Below are 13,915 nucleotides of genomic sequence, written 5' to 3' on the forward strand. Positions count from 1 at the left end.
GTGTATATTTACATTGCTCTGAAAGAGCTTTATAATTAAACCTGGAGACAATGCATCTCCTGCTGGTGGTAGTTTAGGAAGACTTTTTCCTAGAAATGAATAAACAAGGGACTGTTGGATCTATCACGTTTATCAAAGTGTATTTCCCTTTCCTCTCCTTTCCCCGGTTAAACTGTCTGTGGGGAAATCAAATTGCTTGAAAATACATGTATGAAGATCAAAGGCATATGTAGGTAAATATATTGCTTAAACTTTCAAAGCTATTTTTACATGTGAGCAAATATTAGCATTTCACATTGACTGGAAACTGCATTTGAAGTTGGTCCATGACTTGCATAGTAAATTCAAAAGTGAGATTAAAGTGCTTAGTCTAGTCCATCACAAAAAGCTTGTCTGCTTCTCCATGTGTTATTGCCTTTTCTTTTCTTTTTTTTAAAAAAAAAAATAAAAAATAACACAATTCCTGTTCGAAGATGCTTTTTGATGACTTTTGGCAAAACAAAATTTGGTTGTGGTCAGATTTTTTTAATAATAAAAAAAAAATATATTTTTTTTCCACGTGAATATAAAGCAGTGAAGTTAACCATATAAACATTGTTCTGTTACTGTACCAGGTAACAGCTGCATAATCTCTTTTGAAGCTTCTTAAAATTTTTCTCACACAGCAAGTGATAGCTTTACCTTAAAGCTGGTTTAACAAAAAAAAAAAAAAAAGATACTTAGTGGTATTATATTTTATTCAGCTGTTTGGTTTGGTGACTTTATGCAATGTGTGATCGCTAACAGCACTTTGTCTATTAAAAAAGTAGAAACAGTATTGCCTCAAAGTCTGAAAGCATAATGTAAGTGTCATTTTCCTTCCTACTCATGGTTTCACAGAGGACTCGCTTTCTGGAAGCGAGAAGTATGGTTAAAATTATTAAAAAATGAAGTCTTCTGACATTCAGTGCTGTGGTTAAAATGTGGTATATAAGATTATTTGATTGCTGAAAAGTCAGTTCCACTTGGGAACAAGCACAGCCAGAAAATATTTCCTTGAAATGGAATTTTCTAGGAAGCATTCAAATTAGAAAGTAGGTGTTGAGAAATGCTGTTTGTGCTCTTACTTTGCTGTGTTTCATAATAGCTTTCATTATAAAGCCACGAGGAAAGTTAAGGGTAAATTCTTGTGTGGGAGAAGGGGCATATAGGCTTTCTGATTGTCTTGATGTATACTGCTGTGCAGCATGTGGAGCACTGCAGTACACAGTGGTTTTTCTAATACTTTTAGCTTCTTGAAGATCTTGGCAGAAAATTTTTAGTGGGCCTGTGTATGTGTCTGTCTGAGCATGCAACATAACTCTGCGGGAGTTTGAAAGAATACTGTTAAAAACAAGAAGAGTATAGGTTATTCACTACTAAGATAATACTAACAAGAAGAGAATGTTTAATTGTATGTTGGAAAAGATGGAAAAAATGTCCGTTTGCCTTGTGAAGGACATCATAACTTTCTTCAGTGCTGCCTCCTTTTGTGCATAGCCAAAGCTTACACATGCTCATCTCTGTAATCTTGGAACTAGCCTGGGAAGTTCCTGCTAAGGGCTACTGCACAAATGGCTAAGGGCTACGTGCCCAAACGCACAAGAATTCTGCAGTACTTGGACATATTGGACCTGCTGCCTAACATAAAAACATCTATTTTATTTGACTTCATCTTAAATAAAAGGGTTGAAGGACACAGTTATACAATAAATTCTCATCATTCACATCATAAATACGTTGTGGGACAAGACAGCTGGGATGGTAGGGTTTACTGGCTTTTCCGTTGGCACCGTTGCTCACCGTCAACCCAAGTTGCTGTAGTTCTCTCTGTGAGTTTGTAGATAGCCAGGAAATCCTCCACTGAGCAGGTAAAATATATTTCAAGTTCTAGGATATATTTCCCAATGCAGCATGCAGTGGTGCCTGGTTGGTGTTAGCATCTGCACCACTTACACAGAGTGCAGGAAGTCAGAACTGGAGGTTGTGACTGTTGGGGATAGAAACAAGAATCATTTAGGTTGGAAAAGACGAAGCATTTTAAAACTTGTAGGTGTTTGGTGTGCATAAGGGCTGAAAACTTTATCTGAAAGTGAGATTAGACAAAACCAGACATGAATGAGTTGCTTTTATTGTATTTGCAATATTATGCATATCATATACATAGTTTATACTTGATGATTTTTCCTCAGCCTTTAAGTAGTAGTGAACGTTAAAAGGAATGTGCTGCTTCTGGATTTAAGTTGCTTGTGATAAGGATTTGGATAGATACCTCCCCTCCATCTTTCTAATTATAATAAGAAAGTAGTTTTCCATTCTTTCCACTGCTCTCAGTATGCAGTTGGCTACTTAAAATTTCTAATTTTAATATTGTGGTATTTTTCAGAGTTTTTGCTATTTATCCAAGGCTATTTTGGTTGTTACTTACTTAATTTTTTTCTTTTTCCCTCTTACCAGCAGCCATGCAGCAGGTACTGGATAACCTTACTGATCTGCCGACTTCAACAGGCGCTGAAGAAATAGACCTGATTTTTCTCAAAGGAATTATGGAAAACCCTATTGTAAGATCACTTGCTAAGGTATTTCAAATCGCTGCTCTGAGTAGAATCTGGGAATATTACAATTGTTACTACTGTGTGAACATTGAGTATGGATCTGAGGTATCAGCAGTGGCTTTTATGTTTGGTATGTGTTGTTAAAGGACTTGAAAGAGTTCTTGAAAGCAGATGTAGCGTATTTGGTATAATCTAACTGCTGCATACAGTGATTTATTGGAAGAGTAAGATCTTTACATGGAAGATCTAGAGGAAAAAGAAAAATTCAGAGACTCCAGAAATAATGTGTTAAAATTATTTATGAAGAAAACATCAAAATGTTTGGAATTAGAAGTAGTTGGTATTAATATAGTCTTGTGACCACCGTTGTGTGCAAAACCCATATGCCTTCCCTCTTCTAGCATTTTTGCTAACGATGAAAAGCGAGAGCAATAACCTTCTTTCCCCCGTGGCGTAAACAGGTCCTGTCTTTGGCTCAAAATGGCTTTCTGGTCAACCCAGTGAGTATTCTCTCCAGGCCCTTTCCTAGATCTCAGAGTAATACTGGGACCTTTGATTAGCAGCGCTCAGATGTGGACTATTCTTAGTTGTGGTCTTGAATTAAGCAAATATTTTATTCTTAGATGGTAGTGTTACTAATTACGTAAGATAATGTTTACAAAAAATATTCGGTTTCTGAAATTAAAATGTAGCTTATCATAAGGAGATGCAGTTAGTATTATACAGCCCTTACATTCTTTCTTATTTTTCATAAAAATAAGTTCCTTACATGAGAAAAAACAGTTAACTTAAATATAGCTATCACTTTAATATGAACAGACATCTGAAGGGATGCCCTCTAGGCTCCCATGAAATACTCTGTAAAGCTAAAGAATTGTTGTGCATGGATTTTGCTCAGTAAAATATCTGGAAAAGAAAACATCTCATAAGAATTCATAGAAGAATTCATTTCTCTTTAACTGTTCAAAACCATGGGTTACAAGTGGAAAAAGTTGCATAGCAATAAACTTACAAATACTGGAAGTGTCTCATCTGCTGGTGAGATGACTGCAGAGGGGAAAATTTGTGTACTAAATTTACTGGAGTAAGTTAAAACACTTTCTTGCTTATGGTTGTTTCCAGCTTCAGTGTCTGCTATATACTTCATCTTTAAATTTTATCATGAAGAAAATTTTCATTGCAAAGCATTTATTCTTACAAAGAATTTGTACATTAATCGCCAATTGCAATTATGGGGAATTTAACGACTAGCAGATGTTTAAAAAAAAAAAAAGTGCTTGTAAAGGAAACAGACAAGATCTTAGCTATAAACCTGCTTTATCTAGAACGCTGAAAGATTTAACTGTGTCCATATGGCATGACCACACTCATTTTTTTCTTTTGTAATTATTTCGGAATTGAACCCTAAACCCCACTCCTAACCAGCAGAGCTAAATAAGGACAAGAATGAAAACGATAACGTATTTCATGAAGTGTATGTGGTTTGTACATACACGTTTGACTCTGAAAATGTATCAACCTTGTTTTTCTATTAGAAGAGCTAGTTTTATCAGAATAGTGAATTCTGGCCTGACCCTGAGATGGTCAGATCAGTTGTGCACGTTCATTTCAGACAGGGAGAGAAATATAAAAGACTTTTCAGTTTTCTTGATTAGAATGATAGCATCACAGAATGGTTGGGACTGGAGGGAACCTTAAAGACGTAATTCCAACCCCCTGCCATGGGCAGGGACACCTGCCACTATGACCAGGCTGCCCAAAGCCCCATCCAGCCTGGCCTTCCACAGTTCCAGGGATGGGGCATCCACAGCCTCTCTGTGCAGCTTGTTCCCGTGCCCCACCACCATATTTCTTCCAAATACCTAATTTAAACCTACCCTTTTTAGTTTAAAACTTACACCTTGTTAGTCTGCTATTAAGATCAATCATTATATTGTAGTCAAATAGGACAAAAACAACCAAACAAAAAAACAAAACCTTTTTCTTTTCAGTCCTTAAAATATTAAGGCAATTAATAAGGGTAGTATATGCTTATAATATTTTGCAATGCCAAGTTTGGCTAATCCTTTCAAGTTGCATTAAGGTAATTTCACTCTTCTCCTGTCTAGAATGAAGGTATTAAGGTGGATATTAGAGTTCTTTTTTTTGGGAGAGGGTTCACTTACTGTATCTTTCCATTCTTCAGCGGTTGGTAGTTTTTTTTGTGTTGAAGTTTGTGTTTACCTATTAACTTTTTTCCAGTTGACATATAGAATAAAACCGTAGAATCATTAAGGTTGGAAAAAAACTCCAAAATCATCTGGTCCAGCCATGCCCGTGCCACCAATATTAACCACTAAACCATGTCCACTAAACCATGTCCCTAAGTAAATATATTTCAAGGGGCTTTTGAGGGGAAAGGGAAAGTAAGTGAAATCACTGTAAAATGCATTTTCATGTAATGTATATCTAATCTAATCTATAAACAGATGGTGTCCAGTATTTAGGATTTCAGATTGTTAAAGGCAAAATCCTTATTACCTGAACATTTAATGAATTTAAATACTTGATTTAGCATTGCTGAAATTATGAACTGAACTAAAATATAGTCTCTAAGTTTGCTATTCCTTTTTATTTTAAATATTCATACCATTCCATATTCTGCTACTCCCCAGCATAGTACAGGGTAAGAGGTTGTTGACAAACAAACTTTCTGTTCTGCTGTATATTGATGGCCTTGACTTTGGGGTGAAGGGTGAGGATATTTGTATTTATATTAAGCATCTTGTTAGTGGTAACATTTTAAAGAAAAATAGCAAAGGAGGTAACCCAAATTCTCTAATTCTGTAAAAGTTGGAGTGCGTTTAAAAGTCAATAGATTTGGGTGTCTACTTGCTGTAAAAGAAGGGAACTTCTAAAAGACAATACTGTTTACTGTACATGTTATGTACAAAATAGCATTCCTTTACTAAGGAGGATGTGTGTAGGTGCCAAGCTGTATGAATGTTGTAATCATGGTCATTTGGTTTGAGGGTGTTTGGGAATGTCTGAAATGCCTTTCTGTGTGTTAAGTTAGCCTTTCCAGTGACCATTGTTTCTCCAGAAATGGCATTTTATAGATGCGAAGTAAAATTCAATACCCAGTTGATTTCAGGGAACAAAGCTTATTGGATTTAGCAAAATTTTATGTTAACATCTGTTTTAAAGCACTGATAAGCAAGTAGATGCATGCACATACAAATTACAAATATATAGAAGTATATATGGAGGAGTCTTAAATTGGTCTGATATTTTTTTGTGCTTTTACCTGCCACAGCAATTGTTAACTTCTTGTTTCTACAGTGTTGTAAATAACTCTTAATTCAGAACGTGTTGAGAGTCTTAGCTATTTTTGGCCTCCTCTTAGTCCCTAATTTTTGATAAAGTGCTGCCTATAATAAATAAGCAAAGCATTTCAATTTATGAGGTGTTTTCTCTTGCAGCTCAAATCTCCTACCTTTTCTTGAATTTAAGTGCCTGCAATGTTTAGGAAAGGGTTGTATCTGCAGCAATAGCTCTAGAAAGATGAAAAAGTAGTCCCAGAATCACAGAACGCTTGAGGTTGGAAGGGACCTCTGGAGACCGTCTTGTCTAATGCCCCTGCTAACCCTAACCCTAACAGGACCACCTAGAGCTGCTTGTCCAGGATCGTGTCCTGACGTCTTTCAGGTATCTCCAAGGCAGGAGACTCCACCACCATTCTGAACAGCCCGTGCCAGTGCTCAGTAAACCTCACATTAAAAAAAAGTATTTCCTGATACTCAAATCCTCCTGTGTGTCAGTTTGTCCCTCTTGCCTCGTTCTACCAGTGAGCACCAATGGAAAGAGCCTGTCTCTGTCTTCTTTGCACCCACCCTTCAGGTATTTCTGCACATGTGTGAGGCTCCTTCCCTTCTCCAGGCTAAACATTCCCAGCTCTCTCGGCCTTTCTTCACAGGAGAGATGCTTCAGTCTCTTTGTCATTATAGTGGCCCTTCACTGGACTCTCTCCAGCATGCCCATGTCTCTCTTGACCTGGGTGGCCCAGAAACAGACACTGGACTCCAGGTACAGCCTCACCAGTGCTGAGCAAAGGGGAAGGATCACCTTCCTCAGCATGCAGCCAACGCTCTTACCCTTCCAGCCCAACATACTGTTATTCTTCTTTGCTGCAGACCTTGTTCAGAATTCCCTTAGTTATGCAGGTTTTCCTGTCAAATTTGTCATTCAAATGTGTCTGAGTAGGAGGAGGTTCAGATAAATGTTTCTCAAATGCAGACTATATTTTTTTAGCAGATCCTGTATTTCTTTTTTGTCCTTCTAGAAGGTACACAAGTACTAGGTTCTGAAGCAGAAAAGATGTGAGGCATGCTACTGTTCAGAGAGGACTGTTTGATGTATGTAGATAGCATGGAGGTTATAGTAAGTATGGACAGGCAAGCATATCTGACAGGTGCTGTTTGTAATTTTTGTTGTGTCCAGTAGTTAAGGATGTAAAATCCTTCAGCATTTATAAAAACAAAATGTATTTATTGGGCTATATATAACTGTTGCTGCTTTCCTGTTGAAGGGTGCATATTTATTTTATCTTACAGGCTCATGAGCGACTAGAAGATTCTAAACTTGAGGCTGTCAGTGACAACAATCTGGAGCTGGTGAATGAAATTCTTGAAGACATCAGTCCCTTAATAAATAAAGATGAGAACATTGCAGAATTGGTTGGAATACTGAAGGAGCCTCATTTTCAGGTGCCACCTGTTTATATTACCCACTCTATCACTGTACACATACAAATCTAAGTTTAATAATTAAACTGACCTGTAGCCAATTTTAATGTAGGATTTTACTCTGAATGCATGGTAAAGAACTAGTCATGAGGTTAAGCATGAGCATTGTTTTAGTCTTTGGTATCACCTCTTTCCTATATAAGAACATAAGCAAACCTTTTGTCAAAGTATAAATGTGCTTCTTTTGGCGGACATGTATAGAGTCATAAAAACATTTTTGGGTGTTACAAGTTAAAAAAATATGGCTTTTTTTTTTTTTTTTGAAGTTTTCAATTTTATGTTATAGGTGCATTTCCATTTAACACAGGCATGATGGAAATAGGGAACGCTTTAACACCTCAGCCTTTAATGTAGTAGCTGTTGTGATTGGTGGTAGTTCCTCTGCCTGCTCTGGAGAACAGTATGTTGGCCTCCCTTGCATTCTTATTTGTCCAAAATGGCATCATGACTAAGACTATGATTTGGAGACTTACTGTTGAATGAACCTTCAAATCAGTCTTCGATCTCACGCAGATCCCCTTAGTAGAAATTGGGACTGGACAGGGAGAGGATGAGTTTGGAGGAACTGGTAATAACAATGCAAAAATACTTTGGTCATTCTCTGTGTGTTTGTTTACATGATCTTCTAATTAGTTTAGTATCAATATCAGACTTACTGTTACGCTCTTTGATTCTCTTTTGGAACCTATTTTAAAAATTCATGTCATGTTTATTACATACTCTCAACAAGGTTGCCAGCTCCTTTCACTGTACCATCGGGTGAGTCATGGGTATGTAAGAGAAATAAGCTATTTCTAGGGCTCCCTACTTCATTTGTTGCAACACCTGGATAGTACACAAAGAGTCAGGTAGGAAGCTAAAGAAAAAAGTCTACTTAATGGCTAAGACAGGTAAATGCTGCCTTTGAGAATTAAACTACCCTTCACTCTGTTAGAATTACTGAGTTCACTTAAAAATAAGTCTGAAGCTGCTTAATCTTGTATTTTTTATTTTCCAAGTGCTTGTTATGAGACATTTAGTCTCATTTGCAGAAACAATGAGCGGTTTGGGCTGCTGCATACAGCCAAAAAGCAGCTAGCTACTAATTTTGTAAAAATAGATCTGATGTAACTCAGTTTGGAAGCCTAAAATTAGAGTGTACTTTTTGGCCCCTAATTTTGTGTTGCTGTTCCCCATCTGGAGGCAGGCATTAAGACCAATTAAGGACAAAGTTGCATAATTTCAAGGGTTTTTATTTAACTGATATCATAATAAAGACCACTCTAGAAGAACTTCTAAGAAAATTTGCAGTCCAGGATGTGGATACAATTCTCTTCTTGAGTCTTGGGGAGACTCTATGTCTCCCTCTCTAATGAGGAAATAGAAAAATAACTAATTACTACAGAATTGCTATCCTTTCTGCCTCATTTGTTCCAGGGAGACATGTTCCAAATTCTGCAAGAAGGGATCTGTAAGGAAGAAAGAAAAAATTCCGTGTGACTTGTAATTACACAAAATGTAATTTGCCTCCTGTCTCCACTTCAGGAAAGGCGTACAGCAAGCCACCATGAAGAACTTAGATCTCTTAAAATTTCATGGTTACTACTGCGTAGCTGTTTTACAGGCTGATTCTATGTTTTCCAAATTAATGGTATTGCTCGTCTCAAAGAAATAATTTTATAATTATGGGCAGCAGTTTACAGTCCCTGATAGTCCCCTTGTGACTCAGCCATCATGGAAATAGCAGGAAAAAGATTTTGTGATCAAGAGATGGTTAAGCAGCAGTTGAATGAATTCATGCTTATCCATGAAACTGAGTGAATAAATAGAATGCGAGTGATGGGATGAGGCTTTTAAGAACTGAAAAGTGTTATGGAGCATGTTAATTTGAAGAGGATGGCACAGACTGTTTGCTTAGTACTTTTTTTGGCTGTGAATCAGATTATAATCCATAAATTATATAACAGTTAAGGGCAGCAAGCTGTGGAAGTATGCTCATGTGTGAGGCTACACAAGAAATTAAGTAGTTTGTGGTCAGGAGTTTTGGGAACAGTTTTTTACTAGCGCGTGACCAAAAGAGAAAACAAAGTGTCGTACAGGTACATCTACTTGTTCTGACTGTGGTAATGTGTCAGAAAACATAGTTAATACTAGTTGGCTTCATTTTGGAAATGTAGAAAGATCCAAAAATGATGCTTGAAAACATTGGCAAATGAGTATCTGTGTTTTCTGGATTGCATGTGCCTTGTATGATGAAGAATTAGAAATTGCTACCATCTGACAGCTGCTTGATTTAAATAAATGATTGTTTTTCCTATTCCATTTGATTTGGTTTATGTCCACAGTATCAGAGCAGCCACAATAAGCAGCTGTCTTTACAGTCTTAATGGCAGGAGCAGAATCCATGAATTAGTAGCTCCTTCTAATCTCAAGTTGAAGTATCAGTAGGGTCATTACGTGGTAGGCAGTCTAAAATGACTGTTCAGAAATGACACTTGGAGGTTTGCGTGTTGAGCTTAGCACTATGCTAACGTGGTCGCACAACTGTGAGGTTAGAGGTGACTTACAGAAGGATGGAGCAGACCGTGCAGCAAAATTGTTAAATTCATAGGCCTGTCCACCTACTCCATTTTCTAGTACTGTTTCCTGCTTTCCTTTGGCATGAGCATGTCATTATAGGCCCTATGACGTCCTGTTCTATGTGACTTCTCTTTAGCTGTTTATTTGACACCAGTCAGTAATCGAACATGACCATACCTCCTCAGGTCAGTGTTTGAAACAAAGCCATCTATGTTATTTGAGGTAAGATGGGCCTAACAGACATCTCTCCTACTTGCTTGTTTTCCTCTTCCTCTCTCTGTCAGAGAGACTGTGCGTCACAGGCGCTTTATCTTGAGCATTTATATGTGGTGGCTGTAGGGTGTCCCTTTTCCTCCTTAGGACTGAAAGCTTCTGCTCTCTAATTTACAAGTTTTATGTTGTTCTACCTGTGCATATTACCTTAGAGATCTTTTCTTTAAATCTTCGAGTTCCTTTTTTACCAGAAAATCAAGTCTAAATTTCCTTGTCTTCCAGAGATGATGATATTTATTTGGATCTCCTCCGTTTGGTCTGTATTTACATACATGCACTGGTAACAACACTATTAACTATAAGTATAAAGTCTGAACTCTTGCTTTCTAAATGTGAATTCTTTCAACTTGGATTCATTTGGTGCTAGAATTCTGCCTTGGTTTTATGCAAGCAGAAAGCACTCATTCTGCAGATTGCTAGAAATCCTTACATACCTGTAATTATCTTTAATTTAGAGTTACTTCCAAATTACTGTGGAGGAAAACTTTATTACATTAAACACAAGTACCTAATGATGAGTTATCTTCATCTTTTTGCAGTGGGATGTTTGCTTACTTAAACATTTGCTTGGATACTGTTGCATTAGGTGAAACACTGTTGTAGGTACATCCTCCACTGTTGTAGACACATCCTCTTTCCATCTTCTTCCCTAAAGTTCACACATTCCTCCCAAATTCACTACATTTCTCTTACGCTTTCTTAAGAAGAAGCACTTACATTTACAAAAAGAGAGCAGATTTGCCAAGCCAGTAGGGTTAGCAGGTCATGTGAGTTACTTATATTTCATACAAATGTGAAAATTGATTTTTGCTGTATTCCTTATGAAATAATAGTTTCAGGATCTGATCTCAAAGGATAGTTTCAGTGGTTTTCCAGCACTAAGCCCTTTTACAAATGGTTATTTCATGATTTTTAAAAAAGGCTTTTTCTTTTCCCTTGCAGTCACTCTTGGAAGCACATGATATTGTGGCTTCAAAATGTTACGATTCCCCCCCTTCTAGCCCAGAAGTCAATAATTCTTCAGTGAACAACCAAATTGTTCCAGTAGATGCTATTCGTATTCTTGGAATTCACAAAAGAGCAGGAGAACCACTGGTAAGTAACTGAAGATGTCTTTAATTTAAAATGTGAGTGAAAGTATTTGTGTGTGCTTAATTTCTTGCATTAAGTTTTCATTCTTACCCTTATTATGTTGTGTACTTTAATGGGAGATTGGATGGGTATTGAGAGGTTGAAACAGGAAGGTATTTGTGTGCTCTCCATCCTGTTCTCTCAAAAAAGTTATGCCTTAGTGAACAGGCAGTCATTAGGTAGAATTACTTGCTAGCATAACTGACTAACACAACATCTGTTTGGTCTTGATACAAAATGACAGGACTGTGTGCAATCAAGAACAATACAGTCATTGTTCAGTCATATGAAAACCTTGTCTGAAGGCACTTTTGCGTCACTTGATACTTACCTATGTATTATAAACTGTTATATCATAGTAACTATTATTGTCTGCTATCACTGGGGGAGATAAGAGTATCCCAAAGCTATGTAATTTTGCGTGAGGTGAAGGTAAAATGAAATTGAAATACAAACAATGGTAAACTATGTGTCACGTACCTCTTTCAGGGTGTTACGTTCAGAGTTGAGAACAATGATCTGGTAATAGCACGAATTCTCCATGGTGGAATGATAGATCGACAAGGTCTTCTGCACGTAGGTGATATTATTAAAGAGGTGAATGGCCATGAAGTTGGAAACAATCCAAAGGAACTGCAGGAACTGCTGAAAAATATTAGTGGCAGTGTCACTCTGAAGATTCTCCCCAGCTACAGAGACACTGTTATTCCTCAACAGGTCAGTAGCACATTTCTAACAATTATGTCAAAAGAACTTCTATTTGGTATTTTCTGAATAAGTTTTCTGAATAAGTTGACACCTCACATCAGTCTGCTTAAAAAATTGTTAGTATCTAAGATTAAGTGTCTGTATGCTTCCAAGCATGTTTCTGTGACATCCAGTGACCTCTGATGACCTAGCCACAACCACACTAAACTGCACTGAAGTGCATGTGCTTATAACATGACCAACGTCCAGGTAATGTTTTGTGGAATTCAGAAACACACTGAATTCAACAGAGGAGCTTGAATTCTGTGACTTTTTAGGAAGGAACTTGTATGGTGGCTATTACTTACTATTTTGTTGTTGCTGTAGACTGTCAGTTTCTCCACTGCAGGAGTGATTTATTGCTTTTAATTAGTGCATTTGAAACATCTTGTGGGACTCCTTCAGACAGTCTTAATGCCCATGATTATAATAGACTATGCTTGCACTGAGCAAACGCTATCTGCTGTGCTGTATTTGAGGCAGGTATGCTGCTTCCTTTGCTCTCCTAGCTGACAGAAAAAAGTCAAAGATGTTTCCAATCTACTAATGCAGCTCACTGTTCCTTCACCTGCATCAAATCTGAGTCTTAAGTAGTCACGTATTTTGTTTCTCTTCAAATACTGAGTTCATGGCAAAATTAATTATTAGGATTCTACAAACCTTGACGACAGTGCTCACACCCTGACTAATGTATATATTTTTAAGTAACTTACAGTCAGAATGCTAAAGTTGGACACATTGAAGTGCAAACATGAATACATTGCCCAAATTGAGCAGTTGGCTTTTTATTTTTGTCATGAAGCTCTTTCAGCCAAGGTTTGTACTGCAGATTATTTCTCCTTTCTCAGCTCTTGTACTTTGCTAGTTTTCTTTCCTATAGCTTGCATTTTACTTGTGAAATGAAAATCTGATCATGTCAAAATTTTTATGTTGTAAATAAAGACACTTTTTAGCTTTGACAGGTAAATTAGTAAGAATGTATTTTGTAACATGTAAGTATTGTAAATTTTTTTACATTTCAGGTTTTTGTGAAGTGTCATTTTGATTATAATCCGTATAATGACAACCTCATCCCATGCAAAGAAGCAGGTTTGAAATTTTCTAAAGGAGAAATTCTTCAGATCGTAAACCGTGAAGATCCAAATTGGTGGCAGGTTGGTAAATAAATAAGTTAAAAAGAAAAAAAAAAAAGAGCTTCACTAACGGCCTTAATAATAAACACTTCAAATATAAACTCTTTAAATGAATTGCTTCTTTTTAACAGTAGATACAAGAACAAATATTTAGTGTAATCCAATTTCAAGCTATTAGTATCTTAAGTCAAAATATTAAAAATCATATATAAATTATGTGTAATACTGTGTTTTTGCTGATACTACTATTTATATGTCTTTGTTCATGTGTCATAAGTCATAAGATCTTCCAAAATCAGTTATAAGTGGGTAATTTCTAGCATAAAGTCTTAGATTGACGATGTAAATTGTGGTAAGCCCTCCCTGGCAGTGACTGGGGAAGAAGTGGACCCCTTATGAGCCCAGAGTTGAGGGGAGAGAGGGAAATTAACCTTATGGATCTGAGGAGGGGTGAGAATATTTGTTCTGGAGAAAATGTACCTTTTATTTTCACAGTGGTCACTGTCTGTAAGCTATAACATGCATGTTATAATCTAAATGTCACTGTTTCAAATATTAACTGTTCAGATTGCGTTTCTGCATTCATTCCTTCAGTAGAAGCAAAATCGGATGCTTGTGCTATCTTTATTTTTTCAAGATACTATCTGCACAGCTGAACATGATCAGTGCCCTTGAAAATACAAGTGAACCTTTAAGACACTTTTCTCAGCCAAGA

General features: G+C 36.8%; 1 protein-coding gene and 1 long non-coding RNA gene across 7 annotated transcripts in view; one reads left to right on the forward strand and one right to left on the reverse strand.

The window, feature by feature from the left end:
• PALS2 (protein associated with LIN7 2, MAGUK p55 family member) overlaps positions 1 to 13,915 on the forward strand; it is a 57,137-nt gene that overhangs the window by 28,224 nt on the left and 14,998 nt on the right. For 2 of the 6 annotated variants that reach the window (XM_068674206.1, XM_068674202.1), the window contains exons 2-6: positions 2,479 to 2,579; positions 7,166 to 7,318; positions 11,132 to 11,284; positions 11,810 to 12,037; positions 13,090 to 13,221. In XM_068674206.1, coding sequence (XP_068530307.1) covers positions 2,481 to 2,579; positions 7,166 to 7,318; positions 11,132 to 11,284; positions 11,810 to 12,037; positions 13,090 to 13,221 — 765 coding nt within the window. In that variant the 5' untranslated portion in view covers positions 2,479 to 2,480. Of the gene's footprint in view, positions 1 to 2,475; positions 2,598 to 7,165; positions 7,319 to 11,131; positions 11,285 to 11,809; positions 12,038 to 13,089; positions 13,222 to 13,915 lie in introns of all 6 variants that reach the window. The other 4 variants (XM_068674204.1, XM_068674201.1, XM_068674205.1 and 1 more) reach the window with 3 other exon arrangements.
• Positions 8,574 to 11,937, reverse strand: LOC137852456 (uncharacterized). Its single transcript, XR_011093847.1, has 2 exons — positions 11,801 to 11,937; positions 8,574 to 8,805 (listed from the first exon to the last, which is right to left on the reverse strand). It is a non-coding gene; the product is annotated as an uncharacterized lncRNA (long non-coding RNA).

This window comes from Anas acuta, chromosome 2 (assembly GCF_963932015.1).
Source record: "Anas acuta chromosome 2, bAnaAcu1.1, whole genome shotgun sequence".
Taxonomy (NCBI): Eukaryota; Metazoa; Chordata; class Aves; order Anseriformes; family Anatidae; genus Anas; species Anas acuta.